The following is a 16,371-nucleotide window of genomic DNA, read 5'->3' as shown; positions in this document are numbered from 1 at the left end:
TACTATTTTATCATGGTCAGTGATTATTTTAATGTTGAGCTGAATGCATTTGCTATTTTATTGAGAATTTTGCATGTATATACTAGAGGGATATTGGCCTGTAGTTTCCTTTTGTTGTTGTGTCCTTCTTGTGCTTTTGTATTAAGGTAATGCTGGCCTCATAAAATAACTTTGGGAGTGTTCCCTCTTTCTCAATTTTTTTTGTAGAGTTTGAGGAGGATTGCTCTTAACTCTTCAAACGTTTTGTAAAACTCACCAGAGAAGCCATCCTGTATTGGCATGTTTTTGATTACTGATTCAAATGAAGAAAAACCCATTTCCTTTCTAGTAGTTGGTGTGTGCAGGTCCTTCCTGATTTAGTCTTGGTAGTTGGCATGTTCCAAAGAATTCCTTCTACATTGTCCAGTTTGTTGGCATATAGTTGCTCACAATAGCCTATTAACATTCTTTGTATTTTTGTGGTAGAAGTTGTAATGTCTTCATTACTTTACACTGTTTTTGATTTGGGTGCTTTATCCTTGGTTAGTCTAAAGAGTTGTCAATTTTGCTTCTTTTAAAAGAGGAAGTTTTTAATTTTGTTAACTTTTTCTATTGTTTTCTTGTTCTCTATTTCTGTTGTAATCTTTATTGCTAACCTGGGGCTTGGTTTCACTTGCAAGTTTTCTTATTTCTCAATGTGTGCATTTACTGCAATGAATTTCCCTTTATGACTACTTTTAGTACATCCCTTAAGTTTTGGTATGGTGTGTTTTTATTTTTGGTTGTCTTAAGATGCTTTGTTACTTCCACTTTAACTTCTTCTTTGATCCTTTATGTTCAGTTTAATTTCCATGTATTCATGACTTTTCTAGTATTCTTCTTGTTACTGGTTTCTACTTTATACTATTGTGGTCAGAGAAGATATTTGATATGATTTCAGTCTTCTTGAATTTGCTAGGTCTCATTTTGCGGCTTAACATATACTCTATAATAGAAAATATATCATGTGTGCTTGTGAAGAATAATATTCTGCTGTTAAGATCTATTTATTCTGTAGTGTTCTAATCTGCTCTGTTTGGCAGAACTATCCATTGTTTAGAGTATCAATGACCCCAACTATTCTTGTATTATTTATTTCTCCATTTAGCTCTGTTTTGCTATATGTATTTAGATGCTCTGATGTTGGGTGCATAAATATTTACAATGGTTACACCTTCCTGGAGTGACCCTTTTGTAATAGAATATTTATACATCTTCCTTGTCTCTCTTACTATTTTAAATTATTTTTACTGTTTATTTTTGAGAGAGAGAACGAGCTGGGGAGGGGCAGCGAGAGATGGAGACGCAATCTCAATCAGGCTCCGAACTGTCAGCACAGAGTCCAACACGGGGCTCAAACTCACAAGCCATAAGATCATGACCTGAGCTGAAGTCAGACGCCCAACGGAGTCCCCCAGGCACCCCTTAAGTTTAATGTCTGTTTTGTCTGACCATGTTTTTCTCTCTTTAGCTATGTGTGTTAGTCTCTGTTCATCCTCTTCCCTTTCTTTTAGGATTCTCCAAAGGTGTCTTGTCTATGAATAATTGTTAGTTCTTGTGAAGGAGCAGCAAAGAATAACCTATGTTGCCATCTTAGTGATGACACTCTAGAAATAAGAATTTTAAGTTGGGTCAAAATGTAATTTTTAGCAGTTTGGTAGCCAAATGTAATACACAGCCATATCTAGAGGAAACTTGGAAGTCCCTTGGATCAAGGCACTTCACTAGAGGAGGGGTGGACAGGCTTGTCGACCTTATTGACTAACTTTGGTGCTTTCTAGGAGGGGATGTCAGTAGAGTTAGTTAATAAAGTAGATTTTCTTCACAAAAGGAATAAAGCCTAGCATGGGCTACTGTAGTTGTAGCACTACCCTTTGTACTGCTAAAGCTGAGCTTCTCTCACCTACAGATAATGTTAAACTCCTGTCAGGAGTAGGAAAGGCAGGCACCAAACTTTCTCTACATCCACCATGATTTGTGAAGGCCATACAATAACCCTTATATATAAGAATCCAGATGAAGCAGGAGAAAGCCACCATCTGGTCAGGCCTAGCTAATGATGAGGACTCGGACTAGAATATTTGACTACTTATTGTAGCAATATGAATCTTTGGCTTAGTTCCGGTTCTCTTCAGCTTTGGAAGGCTTTCTCCAGCACTTCTTGAGGCAAGTATATTCAAGTTCTTATTGATTGCTTATTGATTGAATTGGGTCTTTAAAAGAGCTCACTTGCCAGCTCATTGTGCTGCTCAGAAATCCAGAGTTTTGGCCCTCATGTCACCCAGCTGGCAGCAAAATGACCTTTTTTTCCACCCTGGTTCATCTAGTTCCACAGAACTGCCATTAGAATCTGGAAATCAAAGGTCTTATTAGGAATTTGAGAATAGAAAACTGAGCACAAATCATAGACTTTTAATAATGAGATGAAAATGATTATTGCAGTATGGTTGTAGGAACTGCTTACCCTCTATAAAAATGATAGCAATTCTGATTATTCTTTCAAAGTGAAGTTGAAGACCGTCCAAGTGCCCCAAATAGTGGTTAGGATTTTCCTGGGGGTGGAGAAAGAGACTCAATTTCCCAGAACATCTTTTGAAAACAAATGACATTTCACAACATGGTATAGCCATTGACATGTACTAATACATTGTTGCCTATAAAAGAGAATTTCTCTAGGACCTAGAGTGGTGGGCATGGGAAATCATTTCGATAGAGATCTCTTATGGCCATTATACATTTTAACTGATTTAAGACATATTTTAAAAATATGTATAACAGTATAATTGAAATGTAATTCCTACCTCATGAAATTGACCCATTTAGAGTGTACAATTCACTGGGGCTTAGTGTATTCTGAGTTGTACAACTTTACTGTAATCAAACTGAAACATTTTCATCACCCCAGAAAGAAACCCCACAGCCATTAGCATTCATTCTCTCTTTCCTCAACTTGCCATGCCAGCTAACCTACTTTCTGTCTCTATAGATTTGCCAGTTTTGAACATTTCATATAAATGCATTCATACAAAGGTAGTCCTTTATACTTATTTAGCATAATTTTTCAAGAAAAACTTTCTATGATTGAATGATAACCCATTATATGGATATACTACACTTTGATGATCCATTAGTTGATGAGACACTAGGGCTGGTTTCTTTTGTTGTTTATTAGAAGTTGTGGCTGTAAACATTTGTATACAACTTTTTATATAGACTTGTTTTTATTTCTCCCAGGTATATACCCAGTGGTAGAATTGCTGGGTCATACTGTAACTATGTTTAACAAGTTAAGAATTCCAGAGTGTTTCCAAAAACCTGGATCATTATACATTCCCATCAGTGGTGTTTAAAGATAGTGAATGCTTGACTTTACTTTCTAATGGGATGTTTCATGCACCTCTAATCCTCCCCATGTCTGGCAACCACTCATCTGTTCTTTGTGTCTGACGGTTTGTTTTTCTATTGTTGTTTTAGATTCCACATGTAAGTGAGATCATATGGTATTTCTTTCTCCATAAGATTTAATTCACTTACTATAATGCCCACAAGGTCTATCCTTGTTGACACAAATGGCAAGATTTCATTTTGAGTGTTAAATAATATTCCACTGTGAATATATATATAGACCCCATTTTCTTTTTCCATTTATCAATTGACACTTAGAATTTCTATTTTTAATTTTTTGAGGAACCTCTGTTTTCCAGAGTGGCTGCACCAGTTCACACCAATGGTGCATAAGCATTCTCTTTTCTGGACTTATTTACCAGAACTTCTTTTTAAGATTATCACTTCTCACCTTTCAAAATGACTATCTTACTGTTGCTTTGTTTTGCATTTTTCTAATGACTAATAAGGCCCAACACGTGTTCCCTTTTCATTTACCTGTTTGCCATCTATAGGTCTTCTTTAGAAACAGGTCTATTATGATCCTCTTGCCCACTTTTTAATCAGATTTTTTTTTTTTTTTGGCTACTCAGTTGTAGGAGTCGTTTATACATTTTAGATAATCCTTAGATAATCCTTTGTCACATTTATGATTTGCACATATTTTATTAATTGTGTTGATGGTTTCCAATTGTGTTGATGGTTTCCTTCACTATGCAGAAGCTTTTTAGTTTAAAAATCTGACTTCAGGGGCACCTGGGTGGCTCAGTCAGTTAGGTGTCTGACTTCGGCTCATGTCATGATCTCGCGGTTCATGAATTCAAGCCCCATGTTGGGCTCTGTGTTGACGGCTTGGAGCCTGCTTCAGATTCTGTGTCTCTCTCTCAAAAATAAATAAGGATTAAAAAAGAATTTAAAAATCTGACTTCAAAAGCAAACTAGTGGGACTATTTCAATTAATTGGCCATAGATGCCTGGATTTGTTTCTGAGCCGTCTATCCTGTTATACCTACCTATGTTATGTTTTCATGCCTACTTACACAACATCAAAGAATCAATGCTGCTGTCAAGCTTTCTATATTATAAGGTTATACCTTCCATAGATAGTGATTCCCCTTACAGATCTGGGCATGGAAAATGACAACATTGAGAGAATGGATTCTAATTTTGAAGTAAGTTCTCTGCATAAAATGTTATCCAACAGCAATGCACTGCTGTTGGTGAAAGCAAGACTCCATCTTTGCTGCAAACTTCATTGTTGTCTTGCCAGCCACCCACACCATCAGCATCCATCAACCTCGAAGCAAGACCCTCCACCAGCACAAAGATTAATATTCACTGAAAGCTCAGATGGTTAGAAATTTTAAAGTATTTTTGAATTATGTACATTTTTGACACATAAACTCATAGACACTGGGAAACCAAAAAATTCATCTGGCTTGCTCTATTGCAATGTTCACTTTAGCGAGGTGGTCTGGAATTGAACCGACAAGATCTCTGAGGTATGCCTCAGATTATGTCTGATGGCCACCTCCATCGGTCTTATGTAGCACAATGTATCAGAGTACCAATCATTATGATAGTTGTTTCACAGTCTACACTATAAGCTTTCACTATTGAAAAAATTAGAAAATTAACTAGATTTAGAGTATGGTTATTGATTAGCATAGAATTCCCAATTCAGCTGAAACCAAATAGTTGCAAGAGAGTGTCCAGGTTAGTAGTTCAAAGCCAGTTTTACCATTATAAACTAGGCAAATAAATGTTTCGGCAAAGAACTAGATAATTTTGTGCCTGTTTCCTTACCAGGAAATTATTTCAATACTAGCACCTACTTCACGGACAAAAGGAGGTGCAATATATCAAGTTCTTTGAATAGGACCGGTTATATGATAACCATTCAAATACTTAATTAATACTATTATCATAGCAGGGTTGGGTTCACTTGGCACTTTATATTTTCTCCTTTGAGCCTTGTGACTCTGAGCCTTTGAGCTCTGTAACTAAGTAAGGCAAATGTCAAAAGTAACCTGACAAAAACATGACTTGATGGTGAGGCTAGATTTCCCATCTTCTGACTGATAATGCATCTACCACTCACCATACCCTGGCACCCTCTTCTATAGAAGACTGTTGTAATATGGTGTTATTTTCCTGGTCAAGCCCCTGAGAGAATTCTGGCTCTTGGGATTTAGGTTCATTTTACTAACCTCAAGTTGTAAACCAGCATCAGGGTGTGTCTCAAAGCCCAGATTAAAGGAATCACATGTGACAAAAGCTTACACAGATTACTGTTTTATGAGTAATGTTTTATGAGACTGTCAAGTCCAGTGCATTCCCAAATGCCACTATTTAAGGAACCTAAGTATTAGCATGAGAGAACTCAATCTGTCCATAAAACCTTTGTGCCAAATTATGGGATTTTTTTCTCTAAGTTCAGTGAAATCTTAGCATCCTTACTTAGCACTGGGAAAATCCCCAATAGGATGCATAAAGTCCTACATCTTTGCAATAAACACATTGTTTAGATCCATACTGTTCTTCCTCATGCTCCTCTAAATCCAATCCTACAATTAATCACATCGTATTTTTACAATACTTAATGAGTGAAATTCAAGCTCAAAAATAGTCATTTAACTCCATAGTATCATAACTAAATTATAAGTTTTTCCAGAGAATTGCTTTTTATCTTTCAATATTACTTTTAAAAAGTATTCTGGGTTATTAAAATGTTTAGACATGGATGTAAAATATTAGTCTATTTTTTTCCTGCTTTGGTCTCAGGAGCTGAGATGAAATCAAATGATTTAATCATTCTGAATCCATGTGGCTCCTTTGAGATAGGGCCAGATGTAAGCAGAAGGATTTATAGGGCGTAAAATTCAGAATGGATTAGAAAAGCATTTTTGTGTCCAGCCCAATACATCCTAAATCAAAGTCCCCTGAATGGACTGGGGAGGTTGTCATGGCAACTAACAGGCAAGCTGAGCCCCTGGAATGTGAAGGCAAACAATAGAGTGTTAAGATTGTGTACAGAACTGTGGCTGCTTCTGCCCAGGTACAGTGACACATCGGTAGAAGTGTCCAACTGCCACCACCTTTTTTTGTACCTCCTGGCTATTCTGGCATCTCTTTGGGAATGTATCAGGTCCTTTCCCAGAGGTCAGTAAAAACACTGCTGCTGATAGATGACAGAAGCCCTAGGAAAATCAGCACCAACAGATAGATGCAATGGTATACAAAGCAGTGAAGGGCTAAGAGGACACAAAAATTTCTGAAAGGAGGTTGAAGCACATTTAAGGTAAATCCAGTGACTCCTTAGTGCCACCTTGTGTCCAGTTAGATGCTGAAAATTTACGCAAAGCCCACCCTCCCTCCTTTCCTGGGGACCCAGCAGGGCGGACACAGAAAGAGTCAGACCAGACCCTGGTGATGTTTGGTAGCCCCTATTGCAGGTTAAGGAAAACATGTAGGTTAAAAGCTTTGATAGAATCTGAAATGGGACAAGAAAGATATGCCAAATAACATCCATCTTAGAGAAGTTTTCAAGAAGCTACCTGGTGCCCAGGAGTTGGAAGGACATGTTGTGGCAGATCCTCGACGTTGCCCTAACTTCTGCAAAGAGATTTGTTGGTGTTCATTCAGCCGTGCTGGTAGCAAAAAAAAAAAAAAAAAAGGGAAAAATAAAATGGGAACACAGCCGTGAACAAAAGAATTTGATAGCAAGATGATAACATTTGTTCAAATTGCATCTTGGGCCCACCTCTTCTCTTTCACACAATCAACCAGCGAAAACCATCATCAAGTCCCATTTAGTTTTCAACAGAAGTGTAAAATGACCAAGCTGTGTTTCTCTTTGTTTCCTCCAGGGTTTGAATTTTTTGAAACAAGTGCCAAGGATAACATTAATGTCAAGCAGACATTTGAGCGTCTTGTGGATATCATCTGTGACAAAATGTCAGAGAGTTTGGAGACGGATCCGGCCATCACTGCCGCAAAGCAGAACACAAGACTCAAGGAAACCCCTCCTCCACCACAGCCCAACTGTGGTTGTTAATGTCCCCCACAAAGGCAGTTCTGCGGGGCGGGGGGGCACATCACCAACCAACAGCATTTATAAATGGTTGATTAACCTTCATTTATACTGCCTAATAATTATTTGAGGGAAATCTTTGATGTCAGTGGCTCATACATGCATTCAATTCGTGGGAGATTTCCTGTGTTAATATGTGGCAAATATGTGATCTCAAATTTGTAAGGACTATCCATCTATAAACATCTGGTATTTGCATGTAATTTGTTACTTGTCTTTGTAGGCTCTTTTTGTTTCATATTTCTTCTCAAGATTAAGCTACTGCTGGGACCTCAGACTGTAATTTCACTACAACTGACTTTTGTGCCACGGGTTCAAATTTGCAATTCACTTGTATGGATGATAAACAAGGAATTGTTTGTGTGTGTGGACAAGAGGAGATCTCAGGAGACCGTCATGGGTCTGGTTAGTTTACCGTTCAGGAAATGTGTCTGTTTTTCAGTGTTATTAATAACTGAGGAGACCATTGACTATAAAGAACTTAAAGTACTGTGTTTGAAACTCTCGCCAATTTTCTAAGACATTAAATCTAGTTCCAGTGTGAGAAGTAGAATTATTTAATAGGAACTAGATTTAAACAATCCTCTTAATTTAGTTGTTTAAATAATCAATGTCTCTAACCCAGGGTTACTGTTGCCACTGTATGTGCCCAACATTCTGAATAGTTGAGGGCACCAACAGCCTGAGAGGCATCTGGTTAAGGCATGATATGACAGTTGTTTTAACCAAGACAGGTAGGAATACCTGTAGCACTCAAAGGACTGAGTTCACCCCTATTTCCCTAATAACTGCCCCCCATTACACACAATCACCACCACTTTCTGAAACCATCACCAATGCTCAGAATCAAGCTCAAGTTGAAGCTTGTTAGAGCCCCTCTTCTCACAGGATAGAGGCTTGCTTCCCAAACCAGTGCCTTCTGTTCACACCTCAGCTACATTCTTGTACCTAATACAAGTAATTTAAACAATATCCCAATGGTTCAAAGATTGAGGAAAAGACCATGTTTATCTCTAGTCTTTTTCAATCCAGTTCTTCTTAATTCTAATGCATATCCCCATTCCCTATAGGAATAACAAGCATACAAATCTCACCAGCTCTTTTCATTGGGCACCAGAAGGAAATTGGCATCCTCAGCACATCCAATATTATTTGCAGTTTAGATGTTAGGAAGGCACAGATTGGCAGATGTAGAAGGACAGTTTCATTAGGTAGAGTCACTTTCCCCGTCTTTTGGTCGCTATGTTCAAGTTTTTTTTTTTCCCCTCTCTTCATTCACAGTTCCTGTAAAAGTATTGGGTGCAAGTCTTTTTAGCAAGGATACTGATAGATAAATTTGCCATTGGATAATAAATGTCTACAAGCTAAAGAACTAGGTCATATACATTATTAGTAAGAAAGTGAAAATTACAGAATACCTGTGGGATGTGTTAAGCCTATCAGTGTCATTTCTCACCTTGAGCTTCAGATCCACTAATTGGTAATAAATTTCCACCTTGGCACTCTAGATGGCAGGCCACAGCTTAGTAAAGACAAGAATGTCTTATTGGATTTTAATGGGGCAACAAGCTTCAAGAATTCCAGAAGTGACAGTGAAGGGAAAGAGAAGGGGAGTAGCAATCAAAACATATTTGTTTGCTACAGAAGCCTATTTGCATGATAGTGCACTATTTCTATTACCTGGACTAGAACATGGCCATGTTCAATGATAGAGCTGTTAGGTTCAGTTGTATAATCTAATACCAAGCAAGAAGGCAAGGAAAACTTGCCTCTCTCACAGCCCCATCCCATATACATATACAGATGTCCGGGACCTAAGTATGAAGTCCACATGGCTTTTACAAGGACCTGGCTATATGTATTATTTTAAAGGGGAGAGCAGAATCAGGGTCAGAAACGTAGAAGGTAAAGAGCTGAGTTTTACTTTTGTGTAAACCCCTTCTCTGAGAAACTGACTGAAATTGGCCCTAAGACCAAAAGACCAAGTCAGGAGCCTACTTCACAATGTCAGACATGACTAATTTGAACTACTTAGTTCAAAATTTGACTAATTTATGGCAGTCAGGGAAGCGGGATGCCCAAGTGTCATTGCCAAGGAATTGTGGATACTTTGTTTTCCAAAACTCATTTGAGGTGGGGCTTTCCTAATTCATTCTCTGTCCTGAAGCTCCCACCCAGGTGTGAGTTTCAATGAGAAGTTTCCAGGGGGGATTGTAACAGAGCTCAATGCTATGAAGCATTAGGAAGAGAGAATATTCTCTATTCCTAATTTTACTAACAGATTTTGGTTTTAAAATTAAATATTTTTTGTCATAAGAGGTAATGCTGGAGGATTCAACTATATTACTTAAAATTTTTAACACTAATTGCAATGTTTAACCTTTTTGCTGACAATACACACACACTCAGCCTCTTACATTCTCTCCATCCCTCACAAAAGCTTAATAGCCACAAATTGTTTTTAACGATGGCGTAAATTTGTATTTACAAGATCAAGATACCTTAAAAAGTACATAGTGTGTTCATTTAAGACATCCATCTTGTTGTATTTGATACAATTCAATTAGTGTTTCAAGTATGAATCTGTCTCTCTGATGCCCATCTTCTCACCCTCACCCCTGCCATTGCTTTGAGAAACAAACCTTGATTGTTGAGCAAATGCTTCCAAGAGCTTTGGTGTTGGCACATTCCTTTCCATTCTTAGTTCAAGTGCAAACCTGGACTGGAAAATTTTTCATCCAAATAGGTGTCCTCCAAGTGGATGGCATTTACATTTCGGAGGACATGAATGGATGAAGAAGGTGCATGATATTTCTCAAGTCCTAAGATGGCAGTTTAAATGTGGCATCCCATGTTTGGGGTCCTAAGAACAATTGAGTTAGGACAGTCCATCCCTTCTTTGCTGCTGCACCCCTCTCCAGCACAGCTTCTACTGCCTTGGTGAACTTTGCTGTAGGTTCTTCTAATTCCTGCTGAGGTTTACCTCAAGTCAGTATCCCTTTGCTGCCTGGTAAATAAGTGCTCAGATTATTATTTCTCAAGGGAACTAGGATGCCTTCAGTTGTAGCAGAAAACTGTAGCATCATTATGATAAATGTGAAGGATAAATTCTACAAAACTAAAACCTAACTTCAACAAGACACTCAAACACATGGTGAGCATGTATCTTTCACCTACTTAACTCTGATCCAGATTCATGATAGTCCTTTTGTTGATCACACCAGTCATTTTTCAGGGACCAATTTAAACCTCCAATTTTGACCAAGTCTATGCTGAAAATAGACTTTCACATATTCAATATTTTTTAAAGTAAAAATACTCCACTATTAAATGAACTTCCATAAAGCAACAGTAGTTTTGGAATGTGGTAGTCTGTTATCAGAGGTTCATCCTGATGGGCTTGGTCCACTGTGTGTCTTATTGCACAATGAGTATGTCTTATGCCATTCTCGGTTGACCATGTGGCACTTGTCAGACTATGTTTAAAATGGATCCAGACTCTACCAAGCCATCTTAAGGCTGAGGTAGTAGCTGCATGTGAAAAACTGTGACCTAAATCTTATCTTCAAGTCATGACTAAAACCCTTTGAGACCAAAAAGTGTTTGTGAATAGTTTTCATATACTATTAGAATTCTCAATCAGGTATTTCTGGTGTGGTATATTTAGGAAGTGGTCTTTCTGTCTGAAGAAACTTTAAGTTAGAGAGTTTGCATGACTGGTAACTCAAACTCTTTGTTCATTTGTGTGTATACTCAGAGTGCTATGTCAGGGTAGCATGTGAGCAACTTGACCCATGTGGCCTTTCTATTCACCCCCCTGGAAGATATAACCTCTGCAGCACTGCTTTGCTTTGCCTGTTTGTGTATACTACTTGTGCTTGAGTAGTGCACCAGTAAAATGAAGAAGCCTTTCCAACAAACTGAACTGGTAGGGTCAGTTTTCTGGATTGCTTTGTATTTTAAGTGATTTTTGACCAAAGCAACATAAACCTGTTTTCTATTCTGGAATGAATTAAGACAAATTGGGTCAAAGATGAAATTTATGACCAGGAAAAAAAAAAAAAAACAACAAACCTCTTTCTCCCTATGATGCACTTAAAGGGCTCTAGATTCTAGAAATACAGTATCCCCTAAGGGTGCAAAAACAGGTCTGGGATATTTATTTAAAATAATATGTATGTATTATTAGCATTTCATAAGTAAATGTTTTTTTTTTCTTAAAAACCTTTACAGAAATGTTGGACACTCCAATCAACTAATTCCCTTTGGTAGATTAAAATATTTACACTTAGGCCACTTCCAACACACACACGCACACGTGCACGCACACACACACACGCACACATACAGATACCTTTTATATGAAGGGAAATTTTCATATATGGTGCTTTCTCAGTGCTGGGGAAAAGGGAGCTTCTGCTGTTTTCCAACTGTAACTCACATGTTGTTTAAAAAGGTCTACACAATAGATTCTTTGTGCTGATTTGTGTGTTTGTGCACATAATTTCCAGTAAGAATAGAGAAAAATATGTTTTGCCAACATCCTAGAGAAAAATAATTTCCAAACTTCTGTCAGAGCATGTAGCTGGTAAGGAACTGAACTTTCCAGTTGTGGTTCTCTTTTCCACTTCCTGGTGGGTTTTTTTCATTTTTTAAAGCACTATCCTCTCACTGACTGACAGGACTGAGAATAGGATGTGAGAATCAAATTCTACCACTTCCTCCCATCAGCACTACTGTTGGTGGAGTTTCAATCAATAAGTATTTGCTGAAATGAAGTTGGGGGTTTACCTGTGTATTTCCTTCACCTGTATTCATACTTTCCTTCCTAGTGGACAACTGAGAGTTGGCTGTGGCTTTTTTTTTTTAATGGCCATATTTCCATATTCATGTTTGTGGCTAGGGATTGCTTAAGTTCATGAATGCTGTTCTTAAAGACACAGATGGTACGTGACCCATACAGGCCCCTGGCCTTTCAAGGACGTGAGCATGACTTGCATCTGTCTAGTGGTTCCATATTCCTCATCAAAGTGAAATCTGGGGATTGTTTGCTCTATCAGTAGGATGGTTTTCCATGCATTGTTTCATCATCCCTAGGATGTGTGCTAAATGAAAACTTCCTGTAATTCCTGTTAATATATTGTTGTCGTCAGACGTGATGTGATACCGTTGGACTGTCCAAATGTACAACTATTTAATGGTGTTTGTGGAACTGAAATGTCTTAAATGTTGCATGAAATATGTTATAAAAATAGATTTGTTTTCTATTTTTCAACACCTCATAATTGAGGGTTCATGGGCCAATAAGTGCAATATTTAATGACTTACTCAGTGTATATAAACTAGCGTGCAAGAGTGAATTATAATGAATGTGTGAGATGCTTTGATGGCTGTGTAACTTATTCAAATTATTTCTTGTAGCTGTATTTGTCTAGTGGTGCAATTTATACAGTAAGTACCTTATTGGTGTCATGTGAAACTCCTCTGTGCCTATTTTAAAGTACTTTTTTTCCTATAAAACCAAACATTTAGTATCTGCAAATATATGTCAATTTTGCGCTTTAGAATTGTGGATTTTATTTTTAAGACAGAAGCAATGTTCATTCATTTTATATAGGCATTCCCTTCTTAAATTCAGAACTTTCCCCTATAAGAGGCTAATTTAGATACCTAAGAAAAAATATGCGCATAAGGTAAAGTCATATTTATTCTTCTCAGAAATGTTGATCACATATTCTGTGTACTAAGAATTTTTCTTGCATTTGTGTGTATATTTTGTTATTCGATTTTGTATTTTTTTTGCAAATTCAACAATGTCAACCCAGGAATTCTAAAACATTGATGTCTTTTTAGGTTGTAGTTAATGTTTTACTCACTTTCAATTCTCACTTGTCCACACTGGTGATAGAGGAGAAACAAAAGTCAGAATTCTTAATTTTCTTTGGTATTTCAACATAGATTCATATATTCATCCTCAAACCCCCTTGGTTAATCTTACAATTAGAGGCCTAGAATTTCAGTGAGATGCAAAAATTAAAAAAAAAATTAGGCCTGGTTGCTGGATTAACAAAAACTGTAATTTTTTTTTCATGAGGTTTGAAGTAGATCAACTACCTTAAGTTTCTATATGCCAATTTAATTTTTAAGGCAAAACACTCATTTTAATATTGTACTTTGCCTTTTCATTTAGTTAGCAAAATAAATGATGATACCCATAGGAAGAAAAGTTATGATTTGTTCACTAAAAGTGATGAGAAACAGTTGGTTTTAGATAACCTTGGCCATCTGTACATCATATGAAACCTTCCATTCTTTCTACAGCAGTTGCCTGAAATTGACATGTGAGGATGTGCCAATAATCTTAAATGGCTTTGGGCTACCACCAGTGATGTGTGGCCCTATTTTTAAATGTGATAGCATGAAATTTATACTCAGCTCTCAAACCAACTGAAGAAGTCAAGTGAATGTGGATGAAGCAGGGAGATTAGGGATGACTTTGTGCCAAATTGGAAGAAAAAAAAGATGAACGTAAGCAGGGAGCCAACACTAGAATAATTTAAGAGCATATGTAAATGTTCCGTTAGTCATCACAATTATTGAATACCATGTGCTTAGTGCTGTGGGAATTAAACAGGGAAGATGTATGGTTCTACCCCTACATACTGACTGAAGAACAGGGAAAAAAATACCAGGATATTATGTGAATCCTAAATTATGGCAGGATAGAGGAGTAGAGAGAACTCTAAAAAGAGTGAGACTCAAGAATGTGATCCCAGCAAGAATGAGATAATGAGATTTTTCCAGACAATACATGGGCAAGGTCACATTATGTTCCCTATGAATGGAAATGTGCAGAAGGGGCAGCTATATATCATTGCTTTTCTGCAGAGAACCCAACTGGCCTTGTAAAAGCCAACAGATTACCCTGTTTGGCAGCCTCTTGCTTTTGTCCCCATGAGGAAGACAAGTTGCAGCATCGACATATTCCTCTGTGCTGAGCAGCCCCAGACTCTGCCACAAAACATCAACTGCTTTAAAGTCACATAAGAACAGTTGATTTAGACATTTTGCCCATGCATCAAACCACAAAACATTGTATAATCCAATGTCAACAAGACAGATGCGTGCCCAGAGATTTTTCTGTAGTTCTACGTTTCCCACTGAGCATTTTGGGAAATGCACAAAGACTTTTGTAACCGGGCACTTTCTGGCTCCTCAGTGACTGTTCTATGGAGCTCTTCTTCAGAAAATATTCAGTAACAGCTTAGTGCTTTCATATAGTGATTGTGACATTTAGTTGAAAACTAACTACTGCACAGCAAATATCGTGACTCTTATGTGTCCACAGGAGCTCTTGTCTGGGTTTAAAGCTACAAAGTATTCACATTGTGAAGTTTTAATTCTCTTTATTGAAATTGTGTAAAAACTGTATGTGCTCTATTAGGTATTAAGTTTGTATGTGAATTCTGTATAGAAAGTGGTTTTTGTTCTTTGGGTTTATCTTGTTTTATTTTTTGGAGATTACAATAAATATCTAAGAGAATATATTCCTGAATTTCTCAGCCTTAGTCTGGTATTTTTTTTTTTTCGTTTCCTTTCAGTTTGTATTATTTTTGGTCTTAGGATGCCTATTTTCATTTCTTGTTACCTTTCTCTTCTACAATCCTAGACACATTGGTGAGCTTGAACTAGAGAAAGAGTGTGAACATACTTTTATTTCAGGCTATGGTTTTCTCAATTGTGGATTTGGACTTAGCCAGAGGAATTAATTCTAACTGTAATCTTTGAGGGTAAATACTGTATTATACCAGACTGAATGCATTCCAGGGTCCTAAAGCTCTTGGTTAGAGAATCAAGAATGGCTGCCAACATACTAAAAAGTCACCTCTACAATGTCAAACACCATTTATCCTTGCATCTGCACTCCAGGGTCCAATGATCATATTGGTATCCCACTAGCACCGCTTAAGAGTATTCAAAAAGGACAATGTGTGAGTGTTGTGAGTTTTGTTTGATATGTGGTGCATGGTGTAGTGATGCTTCAGATGCGGTGCGGGCTTGCTTTGGTCTTGGACCTCCGGGCACGCTGAAGCATGCAGCCATCAATCTCTTTGCATCACAGCTGATCTACTAGTAGTTTCAAGATCTCTTAGTGATCTAATTGTGCTCCTAGTTCTATTTCTAGATATTTTCTTCTCAATGTGTTCTCAGGACCATTTCCAGACTCTTGCTAAATGTAAGTCAAGTGAGGTCCCGGGAATACTTACATGGGTCCAAACAGCTTCCTAAACTGAATTTGTTAACAGGAATCTCACCTATCTGAGTAGACAAAACTAATAGAATACAAAGAATCCACATGAAAGAAAAAAATAATAAAGGGCTTCCAGTTATATTGTCTATTCTATTCCTATTCTAATTCTATTCTCTATTTTAATTCATGACTCTACATGAAAATACATACACAAAAGTCCTGACCCTCAATGAACTCATATAATTTTAACAAAGCAAACTTCCCACTATGAATTACCAACATTTATAAATTTAATTTTCCCTAAAATGTGTGTCTAATAACTGAACATTAGAAATTTATTTTAAAAGATCTCACCCAAAAATGTCTTCCTTAAAATTTTATGAAATACATTTTTTAGGGAATAGTCCTGTACCCCTCAGATACAGTGGTAAAAATCTTGCCAGGGGCAAGATTCCAAGATTACACATGCTTCCTGGTCATTCTGAGGTTACTGTGGCCAAACTAGTTTCAATGTGTTGTAGCAGAAATTCCCTCAACTTTCATCTTTCTACCTTGGTAATAGTACTTAATATTATTACTAATAAAGTAATACTTATTATTTAGTAATAATACTCCTGGATTTGAA

At 37.2% G+C, this 16,371-nt stretch overlaps 1 protein-coding gene and 1 long non-coding RNA gene across 3 annotated transcripts in view; one reads left to right on the top strand and one right to left on the bottom strand.

Moving 5' to 3' along the window:
• The window catches only part of RAB3C (RAB3C, member RAS oncogene family), a 303,174-nt gene extending 288,124 nt beyond the window's left edge, over nt 1-15,050 (top strand). For both annotated transcript variants that reach the window (XM_040452683.1, XM_040452677.1), the window contains exon 5: nt 7,272-15,050. In XM_040452683.1, the coding sequence (XP_040308617.1) occupies nt 7,272-7,459 (188 nt within the window). In that variant the 3' untranslated portion in view covers nt 7,460-15,050. The remainder of the gene's footprint in view (nt 1-7,271) is intronic.
• LOC121015624 (uncharacterized) lies at nt 2,092-7,068 on the bottom strand. The gene is made up of 3 exons (XR_005783908.1): nt 6,960-7,068; nt 2,483-2,570; nt 2,092-2,368 (listed from the first exon to the last, which is right to left on the bottom strand). It is a non-coding gene; the product is annotated as an uncharacterized LOC121015624 (long non-coding RNA).
• Nucleotides 15,051-16,371: the final 1,321 nt, after the last annotated feature.

The sequence above is a fragment of the Herpailurus yagouaroundi genome, unplaced genomic scaffold (assembly GCF_014898765.1).
Source record: "Herpailurus yagouaroundi ecotype Mexico unplaced genomic scaffold, PumYag 29, whole genome shotgun sequence".
NCBI classification, from domain to species: domain Eukaryota; kingdom Metazoa; phylum Chordata; class Mammalia; order Carnivora; family Felidae; genus Herpailurus; species Herpailurus yagouaroundi.
Note: the sequence above shows the minus strand (reverse complement) of the source record. Positions and strands in the feature narration are given on the sequence as shown.